Genomic DNA, 12,109 nt, shown 5'->3' with positions numbered 1-12,109 from the left:
TGTAATCAGACAGATCTGGGTTCAAATCTCCACTCCGCCTCATCCTGGCAGTATCCTTGGGCATTATTGCATTACCTCTTTGAGCCTCAGTTTCCTTAGTTGTAAAATGGGGATAATAATAGTACCTCTCCATAGGGTTGTTGTGGGTACTGAATGCAATAATGTATGCAACACTCCACATATTGAATGCTTGGGAAATATCAGTGCATGTGGTTATCACAAACCACCCACCACCTGCATGCTTCCCACTGACCAAACTTCCTCTTATTTTTCAAGGTCACGCTGCTTTCCTTTGCTGTGGAGTCAGAGTGTACATTCCTGGATTACATCAAAGGAGGGTAAGAAGAGATGTGGCCTCAGGGAGAGGTGAGGGGCCCTGCACACCTTTGTGACCAGTTCTGGTCCTCTCTGGCCTGGCCTGTGATGCTAGGCACTGAGTGAACCCCGAGTGTCTGGGCGGAGGCAACTCACTCAGCGCCCTGCATGCCCCTGGATCCTGAGCGGCTGCAGAGGAGCTCCTGAGCCAAGTAGGCTGGCCTGAGTCACATCAGGTCCTCAGACAGAGATGGGACCCAGAAATGTATGGGACTCCATGACAAAGAGAACCAAGGGCTTGAGGAGGTATAGAGAGCACTAGATCAGGAGTCAAGAGGCCCAGGCTCAGGCCCCTCTTGGCCATGGATTTGCTGGATAACTTTGAACAAGTCACCTTCCCTCCCTGGGCATGTATTTCTGTCTCTGTACACAAAGAAGTTGGAATCGGTGAGTTCTCAGGTTCCTTCCAGCTCTGAGCTTCTGACATCTGATTTGTTCTGGGGGCAGTGATTAACCTGCCCAGTGGTATCAGAGTCTGTAAGGGGCACTTGGGACTGGGGAGTGAACCAGGGGATAGTCCTGGGACCTGCAGGTGGTCAAACACAAGTTAAGGAGCAAGAAGAACAAGAGAGTGCAGTGTCCAGGACATGGGAGGAAAGCTTGATTCCAAGGTGAGGGCCCACTCAACATGCTCCCTGCTAGGACAGGTGCCAGGTCAGAGCGTGGGTAGCTGGGAGCCCACAGGTGAACGCAGGTGAATGACTGCACCTGTCTGAAAAGGAGACAAGCAAGGGCAGCTCTCAAAGACTCACCGAGCCAAGCAAGCACCTTGGCTGCCTGGTTCTCCAGAGCAGAGGGAAAAGTCAGGCGCTGGGAAACCATATTCACTTTCCCATGACACCGCTCCCTGTGCCCTGAACATATGCAGCCTCAAGGATGCAAGCTCACCTTCTATCCATTGAGCACACACCCTCCCTCCCCCCCGTGAGCCTTCTCTGACCCTGCCCTTGCTCCTTCCCCATCAAAACTGCCTCACTTCTATCCCATTAAGCAACCACCCCCTTACATTCCTAAAACCCCTTCGCTGTCTATCGAGTCAATTCCAGTTCTGGTGACCCCATACTGAGTAGAACTGAGCTCTCTATACAGCTTCTTGGCTATAATCTTTACAGAGGCAGATTGCCAGGCCTTTCTTCCATGGCATTATTGGGTGAGTTTGAACCACCAGCTTTCAGTTTGCAACTGAGCACAAGTCCCTGGGCCACCCAGGGATGCATGGGGTCACCATGAATTGAAACCAATGCAATGGCAGCGGGTTACATTCTTAGTATGCTGTAATTTTCAAACACTTCTCATCCTATTTATCCTAGTCATTTGCATAGTGCCCCAACTCACAGAACACAGTGGGCAGGGCAGGGACAATTATCTCCATTTTATAGATGGAGAGATGACACAACTTGCTTGAGGCCACACGCCTAGTTGGGGGCAGGGCTCCTTCCACTCCATGTTTGCTGCCTTTCGTTCCATAGTAATTAATAATTCTGGCCCTGCCTGCCTCACTGTTACTGGGTGGGATATGATGAAGAGGAGACTGCCGAGTTAAAGGGCTGGATGCGGTGAGGTGTCATCAAGAAGGGGCCCGCAGAGACCGGCTAACTGTGCAAGGCTGGCGCCGCCGATACTGGGCAAGTTAGAGCCCCAGCACCAGCCCACACCACACCTCTCTTTAAACTCTGCAGAGTCTGAGTGAGAGCTGGCTCCAGGGAGCAGGCGCCCAGTGTGCATGTCTGGGCAGGAAGCGTTGGAGGAGACATTTGTCTAGGGATCCTCTGCTCCCTGGCCTTCCTCACCTGGCCACCTGGACCCCAGGAGGAAGCGTATAATCAGTCGCTTTTGCCCCCATCTCAGAGGAGGAGCTGAGAACTCAGAGCTTTCATTCTGCCCTGCTCTGCCCTTTAGCAGAGAAATGAGGCTGCAGGAAGTAATTTTTCCACACACAAAAAAAGCCTTTTTCTTTAGTACCCAGAGCAGAGGACTAGTTAAGGAGTAGTGCCTGCCTCACCCCTCACCATATATTTGGAAGAGCCAGACTGACGTGCCCCTCAGCTGTCGTACTGGGGACCAGAACCACTCCCCCAAGAGTGGCCCCAGAGCATCTGACCCTCCAAATATCTCTTTCCCTAACAAAGACACAATCTCTATGTTCCACACAGAGAGGTGACAACAAACTTCTATAATAAATAGTTCTCTAACTTTAGGGCTTACTACAAATCAAGGCTTATTTTTCATTCATGGATGGTATGGCAGGGATGTGTGGGGAGACTCTGCTCCATGCAGCCTCTCAGGAATCCAGGCTCCTGCTGTCTTGTGGCTCCTTCCCCTCTAGAGACTAGAGTCCACTGGATGCTCTGTTCCACCAGCAGACAAGAAGAATGGGTGGGAAGGACTTGGGTCTTCTACTAGCCATGCCCTTGACCCTTCCTGGGGGGCTAGGTGCCCATGAATAGCAGCTCAGTTGTGATCAGGTGGAGAGAAGGCTGTGGTTTCTCATAGGGACTGTTTTGCTAAATGCTGGTGAAGTGAGGGCTCCCTCATTTTACATCATCCCTGGCCCCAAGTTGAATCACCAGAACAGTTTCCCCAAGTGTTATGCCAGAACCTCCCCCTTAGAATCTTGGATGAGACTGGGGGTTTGGGGGATGTTTGTTAAAGAAGCCGATTCCAGGCCCCTCCTCAGATCAACTGAATTGGAATCTCTTTTTTGGGGGTGGTGTAGGTGCTAGAACACCTGTTCTACCCATAGTGTGACAACCACAAGACTAGACTTCATCAGGGATTCATGTCCTAGTCAGCTTTGTTTTATCAGCATTGAGCCCCTAAAACAACCAAGCCCCTAGAAAGTTTCAACCCTGAAATCTGAATCCCCTAGACCTAACTTTTTATTATAGAAAATTTCAAAACATGTACAAAAGTGGAGAGAAGGTATAAATGAACTGCCAAGTACCTTTCACCCAGCTTCAGCAAATACTGACTCATGGCCTGTTCCATCAGCTCTCCCCTCCCTGCAGTTATTTTGAAGCAAATCCATGACAACATAGTTCATCCCAAAATACTTTAAGATGTATGTCTAAAATATAAGGACTCTCTCTTTTTAAAAAAACCTAACCACAATCTCTCATTACATCAAAACATTAATAATTCCTTAATACCACATATTTAGCCAGTGTTCAAGTTTCTCCAGTTGTCTTAAAAATTTTTAAATTGGTTTGTTTTCATCAGAACCCAAACAAGGTCTATATTTTGAGATTGGTTGATTTGTTTCTTAATTTTTCTTTCATCTATGGGGTTGCTCAAGCCCCTGAAGGACTTGCTAAACAGATTCTCACTACCTCCACCTTCCACCCCACCCCACTTCAAGGGATTCAGATTCAGTAGATCTAGAGGAGGGCCTGAACAAGTTGCCAGGTGATAGTGATGCTGCTGGTCCATAGGCCATAGGCCACACTTCCCACTGTGCTCCAATAGTTTCCCACAATCTGGATTTTGCTGGCTACATCCCCTGCAGTGTCATTTACCATGTTCTCGTGCCCCTATATTTCCTGCAAACTGGTAGATAGATCTGGAGGTTCATTTGCATTCAGGTTCAGCCTTCCGGCAAGACCACTTCATGAGTAGGGTTTTATTCTTCTTGCAGAAGATGCACAATATCTGTTTGACTCTTTTTTTGTTGTTGTTGTTGAATAAGTTTAACCCTAAATCTGACTCCAAATCTGAGCCTGAAATACAGGCACATGCTTACTCTAACTCTACCTCACTGGCATCAGGTGGGCCCAGGGATCAGGGTTTGAGGAGGAAATACGTACTCATCATCATATGTCCACACAGAATGTAATCATCTTCAGAGACCTTTCATATTGCTAAATTCTTTTGATCCTCACAACAGTCCTTTAGGGGAGGTGTGGCTGACGTTACTATTGCAGTGTTTTGCAGAATTGGAAGCTGGCTCTTGGAGAGAAGAATGACTTAACCAAGGTCACACACCTGGCAAGCAGAGGGGCCGGGACTGCAGCCAGGGTCTGCCACCGCTGCCCAGCGTTTCCTGCAGCCCTGCCTCTCCCAGGGTAACTTCCCCTCTGTTCTTTCTCTTCCAGGACTCAGATCAACTTCACAGTGGCCATTGATTTTACCGCCTCCAATGGTGAGTGAGGACAAGGGCAGAGCAGCATGGGGGACAGGGCTGAGAAAGAGAGGGGTAGGGCTGGAAGGAGCATGCTTTTAAGGGCTATGTCGGTGGCCCTTGCTGAGAGCCAGGTTCTCCATAATCCCTGGCTTCTTCATTACCAAAGAGTGTCACCTGGGCCCAGAGGGCCAAAGATACAAGCAGGCTGGGGATGGTATCCCTAGGTCTGATAGCTGTCACTAACAAATCTGGGCCCCAGGGATACATACTATGAACCACAACCTTGCCCTTAAGGGACATGCACAGGACATACACAGGACAGTGTGTCCTCTGGGCCCATCCAGAGCTCAAGGAAGAGCTGTGTCCATCCCATGCTTCACGCTCTGTGCAGCCCAGCCCACAGGCTGGAGGAGAAGACTGCAGTCAAGACTGAAGTCTGTATTCCTTGGAAAGGATAGCAGCTCACCCAGGGACCCCAATCCTTATGCTTCTGGGGCTGCCCCAGCTTCCTTCCTTCTTCCTTCCTCTGAATTTCTTCATCAGGCTGTGGCCAAGTCACCAGTAGCAACCACAATCCCAAACTTTACAGTAGTATAAACATCTCAACCGTGGATGGTCACTATGAGTCAGTATTGACTCGATGGCAGTGAATAGGAATGCCCATTTTTATGCCAGCCATGTAGATGTTGGTCTCCTACTAAAGTGTGTCAGAAACCCCTCTTGGGGCTCAAGGTCCTGATGTCACAGAATGGGGAGGATTCCTCATAATAACACTTGTTTAATTCCCCTAACAGTCCCATGTGGTAGGAACTATTATCATCCCATTTTGCAGGTGAGGAGACTGAGGCTGAGAGGTTGAGGAACTTATCCAAGATCACACAGCTAGCAAGAGGTGGAGGTGGGATTGGTACCTTGGCAGTCTGGCTCCAGAGTCTATGCTCCTACCATTGTGCTGTCCTGCCTCATTAATAAGCAAATCAGGAAAATATAGACTCTATTAGGGATGAGGAGAAAAGTTAAGGGTTATGGAGAAAAGTAAAGCCAGAAAGAGGGATTGGAACTATTGAGGGAGACTATAACTCTCAATGGGCTGGTTAGGGAAGGTCAGAAGGGAACATTTGAGCAGAGGTAAGGTATGTGGACTTCTGCAAAAAGTGTCTCATGCAGAGGAAACAGCCATTGCAAAGCTCCTGAGGTGAGAGGCTATGAGGCTGGCCCTGAGTGAGTGATGGAGGATGGTAGGTGAGAGGTAACTGGAGATCAGATCACATGGCCTATGGGCCCTTGTAAGGATATTGGGTTGAGATGGGAGCACTTGAGTATTTGAGCAGAGGAGACGCACGACCTGGCTTGGCTGTAACAGGCTTACTCTGGCTGGTGTGTTGAGTATGGACTGTAGGTGCCAGGACGGAAGCAGGGAGCCCAGTTAGGAGGCTGCTGCAGTCCCATAAGCAAGAGGATGTTGACTAGACAGACCAGAGTGGTGGCAGTGGAGAAGGAAGAAGAAGGTGGGATTCTGGGTATACTGGGAAAGTTCAGCAGCCAGGGTTTCCTATTTCCTACAGACTTGAATGTGGCCTAAGAGAGAAAGACATGAGTTAAGGAGAAAGAAATAAAAGTTGGGGAGTCTTGGTGGTTCATATGGTTAAGTGCTAGGATATTAACCAAAAGGTTGGCAGTTCAGACCCATCCAGAGACACCTCAGAAGACAGGCCTGACCATCTTCTTCTGAAAGGTGACAATCATGAAAACTCTACGGAGCACAGTTCTACTCTGGAAAAAAAAAAAAAAATATATATATATATATATATGTATGTATATACATGCAAATAAACAAACCAAACTCACTGCTGTCAAGTAGGTTCCGACTCATAACAACTACTCCATGGGTTTCCAGGGAGCTTTCTCAATGGAAACAGATTGCCCACTCTTCCTTCTGAGGAGTGGTTGGTGGGTTTGAACCGCCAGCCTTCTGGTTAGCAGTCAAATGTCTTAGGCACTATGCCACCAGAGGCCCCTGCATATACATATACCTATATACATAAAACCAAAAAACCAAACTCACTGCCATTGAGTCAATTCCATCTCATAGCAACCCCCATTGGGTTTCCGAGGTGGTAAATCTTTATGGAAGTAGATTGCCCAGTCTTCCTTCCATGGAGTGGCTGATGAGTTTGAACTGCCAAACTTCTGGTTAGTAGTCAGATGCCTTAGACACTATGCCACCAAGAGCTCCTAACATATATACATACATACACACACACACACATATATATACATACATACATATACACACAGTTATATGTGTGTATACACACACACACACACACACATATATGTATGTATATATAGGGAGCTCTGATGGCATAGTGCCTAAGGCATTTGACTGCTAACCAGAAGATTAGCAGTTCAAACCCACCAGCCACTCCTCAGAAGGAAAGGTTGGGCAATCTACTTCCGTAGTGATACTGCCTCGGAAACCCAACGAGGGGTGGCTATGAATTGGATCTGACTCCACGGCAGTGGGTTTGTATATGTGTGTGTGTATACATATATATATATATAATGTATATATATGTATATATGTATTTGGGTGCCCTTGGATTCCCTTCTGCATTCTGAACCTGAGGTGGCTTGTGGGTCCAGGCTTGCAAATGCCCCCATGCCTTGTGCTACAGGGAACCCCTCACAGTCCACATCCCTGCACTACATGAGCCCCTACCAGCTAAACGCGTACGCACTGGCGCTGACTGCCGTCGGGGAGATTATCCAGCACTACGACAGCGACAAGATGTTCCCTGCCCTTGGCTTTGGGGCCAAGCTGCCCCCTGATGGCCGCGTGTCCCACGAGTTCCCACTGGTAAGAGGTCCCAGGAGGAAGGGCTGGCTGGGCTGAGGTGTGGTGACAAGGGAAGGGTGGAGGGTGTTTCCCATCCTCTAGGGGAGCTCTGGTAGCATAGTGGCTAAGGCACTTGACTGCTAACCAGAAGGCTGGCGGTTCAAACCCACCAGCCACTCCTCGGAAGGAAGGTTGGGCAATCTACTTCCATAGTGATACTGCCTCAGAAACCCAAGGAGGGGTCTCTATGAATCGGGTCCGACTCAACGGCACATGACAGGCTTAGGTACTTGAAAGGCAGCCTTCCGGGGGTAAGGCAGCTGGGTGACTGTGTGTAAGGGAGCTTGTGTCGGGGCCTCTAGAGACCCACTCCCCCCCGCCCACCCCCTACCACCCCATGTCTGGACTACCTACAGCTGGCTTCCTTGTTTCTGACAAGATGGAGATGGCTGAACTAACCCTCAAGACCCAAAAAAGAGGATAAGAGGTGTGGGTTGGTGTGAGCAGCTGCAGCAATTCCAGGGACTCCCTGCATTGGTGCTGAGAGGGGTAAAGGCCAGGAGTGCTCTGGAAGGCGGGCTCCTGGGGGTGGGGGTTATATGGGACATGGCATCATTTGGGGATCCCAGGCTCTGTTGAGATACCTCCTTAGGCTGCCTCCGCTCCCTTCCTCCCATGAGCTGGGCACACTCAGTTGATTGCTCAGTCAGTTAGATGTGTGTTTAGAGAGCATTTCTCATATACCTGCAGAGGGCCAGGTGCTGGGCTGGGCACTGGACACACAAAGATGGAGCAGCCATAGGCCCTTCCCTGAGTTGCTCTGACCCATCAGTCAGTCAGTTAGATGTGTGTTTAGAGAGCATTTCTCATATACCTGCAGAGGGCCAGGTGCTGGGCTGGGCACTGGACACACAAAGATGGAGCAGCCATAGGCCCTTCCCTGAGTTGCTCTGACCCATCAGTCACTGTATGGGGTGGTGGACTTGCCCGTGGTTCTCTGAAGGGAGCAGCCAGGCTCTCAGAGGCCCTTTTGAGTGGGCACTGAGAGGGGAGCAAGGAACAGGCTTGGAGCTAGCTCACCCAGAGCATATGCTGCCCTTCAGGGCAGGCCTGGGAGCTCCCTGTCCTGCCTCTGGCTCCTGCCCACCAGAGAAGAATCTAGCAGAGCCCAGGCCTGGCTCCACTCCCACAGACCACTTGGCTGCCTTCCTTCCCACCCTTCTTTCCATCCTGGGCTCAGCCTCCCCATCTTAAACCCCCAGAACGGCAACCAGGAGAACCCCTCCTGCTGCGGTATCGACGGCATCTTGGAGGCCTACCACCGCAGCCTGCGCACTGTGCAGCTCTACGGCCCCACCAACTTTGCACCCGTGGTCACCCATGTGGCCAGGTGAGCACTGCCCCCACTTTTGGCCAGGGTCATGAGACCCCCATCCCAACTGCTCACATGACTGGGAGAAAGCGTATCTCTCCCATCGACTCCCCTTTCAGGGAACCTTGACCCTGAAGAGACAGCCCTCCCACCTGAGGACCTGTCCCCACCAAAATGCTCAAGGTCCTTGAAGGGAGGGCAACATTCCCAGAGGCCTGACCAGACAGGCCTCAGCCCTACTCCCCACCCCCCAGGAATGCGGCGACTGTGCAGGATGGCTCCCAGTACTCAGTGCTGCTCATCATCACAGACGGAGTCATCTCAGACATGGCACAGACCAAGGAAGCCATCGTCAATGTGCGTGAGAGGAGGTTCTGGGGGCCTGCCTCCTCGCTCCTTTAGGGAAGCACTGGGGCGCGGCTTCTTTCCCCTTCCTAACCTCTTTGGGACCCAAAGATCACACTCAACTCCTGGCTGCATGGTCTGGTAGGATTTTCCAAGCGGGGATGGGGAGGAGCACTGGGCTGAGGTGGGACCCTGTTGGGGAGCTGTGCACCTTCCCCTTAGTCCCACTCAGTGGTCCTCTCTCCAGACACTACTAGCCCACCTCAAGGACCATGCTTCCCCAGCCCCCAGCCTGGCCTCCAGGTCAGGGAGATGAGAGGCCCTAAGTAGGACAGGCCCCAAAATGTGGTTTCCCTACCTGGTGGCCTCTCTAAAAAAGAAGCTTCATCTTCACTGCCCCACCCTTCATTCAGACCCACATAAAAGAGGGACCATACATGATGGTGGTGCACTGGGCAGAGAGGGGTGGGGGTGGCTGGTAGAAGCAAACCTGTGACAGACTTCTCCCCTGATCTCTCTCTCTCTCTACCCTGCTTCTTCTTGGGGCCCACCTTGGTTTCCCTTGATCTTTATCTCTGGGCACCCTCTCTCCCCCTTTCTCTGTCTGTCCATCATTCTTTCTCTCATTTCTTTCCTATTCTCTTGCCTCTCTTTTGACCCATCCCTTTCTGTACCTATCTGTGGTCTCTCCCTCTTAACTGGCCCCTCTGCCGGGTCCAACCCTCTCCCCATCCATGCTGTCTCCCAGGCTGCCAAACTCCCCATGTCCATCATCATCATCGGCGTGGGCCAGGCAGAGTTTGACGGTGAGTCCAGCTTCTGCCCTCCCCTCCATTTCCCATCCCTCACATGTTGCCCCAGAGGCTTCATGTCCCTGGGAATGACCCTTCCCAAGAGCAAGAGCTCTCACCTGAGTGTGTATGACTGTCTAGGTGAATGTGCAGGACATGAGGGTGCCTTTGTTTGCTTAGGGAGAGGTGTGTCAGGGTGTGTGCACCACACCCACATCCCTAGGCTGTGGGGAGGAGGCTCCAAGTCACTCCTTCCTCCAACCTTGGGAGCCCTGGGAAGGCAGGAGTACTGGGCTAGAAATCAGAAACCTGCCCGGTTAGGATTCTCCTGTCTCAGGGCTCAGTTTCGTCATCTGTAACTTAGAGGCATGAGTCTATGGTCTTTTTCCTGGATTGGCCTGGGATTGGAGGATAGTCTACTGTCCTACCAACTCAGGGCCCCCACCATTAATCCCCCCATGCCACTGCTCCTTACACAGCCATGGTGGAGCTGGATGGTGATGACGTGAGGATCTCCTCCCGGGGGAAGCTGGCTGAGCGGGACATCGTGCAGGTGAAGCCCAGGCCCTGTCTGCCCCCCAGTGGAAAATGCAAGAGCCCCTATAGCCAGGCTTACTTCACACCTCTTTTGGGGAGGGCTCCTGGAGGGAGGCACTGGGAACCCCAAAGTGGCCTGGCCACCATAGAGGGGAACAAGGGTCAGTCCTTGGGTCACACTTGTCTCTGGGCAGGACTCCTCCTTGCCATCTCACCTAACATTGACTCCTCACCCTAACATTGCTGGAGCTTCCACCACAGTGTTCTGTGGCTCCTTTCCAAGTCCTGCCAGCCTCCCAGGCTCTCTAGCCTCTCCAGGCCTCCCCAGTTTCTGCGGAGCACCTGCAGCCTGATCCCTTGCACCTTAAGTTGTATTCCACCAGGCTGCCCTCACAATAAGATGCCAAACCTCTTGATGGCAGAGGAGGTGTCTTTAGTGTTGTTGCAGCCCTTTTGAGAACGACCATTGCATGATTGATTGGGTCAATATCCTAACATCCCCTCATAGGATGCAAATGTAATAATGAGCAGACATCTTTGTCCTTGGGGAATTCCTGTCCAGCAGAATGTACCCTCAAGAAGCACCTCTCACTGAATCTCATGCTGACTGAGTCCCTAGTGTTTAGGAAATGCAGAATGAGAAAACTGACATCCCCCACACTCCCTTGATTAAAAGAGTAGGAACATTCCAGGAATGAAAACCAAAGTTGAGGAACTGGAAAAGAGCAGAGGCAACATGGAGGAAGGACCAGTATAGAAAGACCTGGAGGCAGGAGTGAACATGAGGTCCTCAGGGAATGAGGGGTGGGAAGGAGGACCCAGGAGGAAGCCAGAGGGGCTTGGCTTTGGATACTGGCCAGATTAGCCCCAGAGAGGAAAGAGGAGAAGCAGAACCAAAGAGGGAGGGCTCTGCTGGAGAAGGTGGAAGAGACCCTGAGGGCAGAGAGTCCCTGAAATCAAGGTATTCAGTCAACAACCTTTCCTGAGCACCTACTAAGTGCCAGGCTTTTGTGCTAGGACTAAAAGATGAGGAATCTTGTTCAGTGGGGTAGTCTTGCATGGAATACGTGTTTAATAAATACCTGTTGAGTGAGTGAATGAATGGTGATTCTGACACAGTCCTTGCCCTCAGGGAATTCATCAGGGGAGGTGGGGGTGAAGGCAGAAGCTGAGGAAGGGTGAGGATAGGACCCCAGGCCTGGAGATTTTCAGGGCTAGGGTAGGAGGGAGACTGGAACTGACTCTGCCTCCCTGCCCCGCAGTTTGTGCCCTTCCGGGACTACGTGGATCGCACAGGCAACCACGTGTTGAGCATGGCGCGCCTAGCCCGCGATGTGCTCGCTGAGATTCCGGACCAGCTGGTGTCCTACATGAAGGCACAGGGCATCCGTCCGCGTCCCCCGCCTGAGCCCCAAGCCCACTCGCCCCCGCAGTCCCCAGCCCACACGCCCCCTGGCTCCCCCCTACACACACATATCTGAGCCTGTCCAAACGCAAGCAGGCGGCTGGGACTTGGGGAAAGCCAGTTATACAGTGGGCAGGGTCCTCAGACCCCATCTCCTGTCCAGCCTAGACCCTGGGACATCTATGTACCTCGGGGAGGGCTTGGGTTGGGGGCTCTAGAAACTCTGCCCTAATTTCCTGATCCACTCCATACCCAAGAGGTTGAGGGCTAGAGGGAAAGAAGGCTCTGCTTCCCTGCTAGACCCTTCGTACCCTGGCTCCTAGTT

The 12,109-nt window shown here is 51.5% G+C and overlaps 1 protein-coding gene across 1 annotated transcript in view; it reads left to right on the top strand.

The window, feature by feature from the left end:
- The window catches only part of CPNE5 (copine 5), a 114,473-nt gene extending 102,613 nt beyond the window's left edge, over nucleotides 1–11,860 (top strand). The window contains exons 15-22 of the mRNA XM_042780752.1: nucleotides 277–338; nucleotides 4,467–4,513; nucleotides 7,174–7,355; nucleotides 8,597–8,724; nucleotides 8,961–9,063; nucleotides 9,800–9,857; nucleotides 10,322–10,395; nucleotides 11,642–11,860. Of these exons, the coding sequence (XP_042636686.1) occupies nucleotides 277–338; nucleotides 4,467–4,513; nucleotides 7,174–7,355; nucleotides 8,597–8,724; nucleotides 8,961–9,063; nucleotides 9,800–9,857; nucleotides 10,322–10,395; nucleotides 11,642–11,860 (873 nt within the window). The remainder of the gene's footprint in view (nucleotides 1–276; nucleotides 339–4,466; nucleotides 4,514–7,173; nucleotides 7,356–8,596; nucleotides 8,725–8,960; nucleotides 9,064–9,799; nucleotides 9,858–10,321; nucleotides 10,396–11,641) is intronic.
- The last annotated feature ends 249 nt before the right edge of the window (nucleotides 11,861–12,109 follow it).

Source organism: Orycteropus afer, unplaced genomic scaffold (assembly GCF_000298275.1).
Source record: "Orycteropus afer afer isolate SDZICR_OR568_19922 unplaced genomic scaffold, OryAfe1.0 scaffold00059, whole genome shotgun sequence".
Lineage (NCBI taxonomy): Eukaryota > Metazoa > Chordata > Mammalia > Tubulidentata > Orycteropodidae > Orycteropus > Orycteropus afer.
Note: the sequence above shows the minus strand (reverse complement) of the source record. Positions and strands in the feature narration are given on the sequence as shown.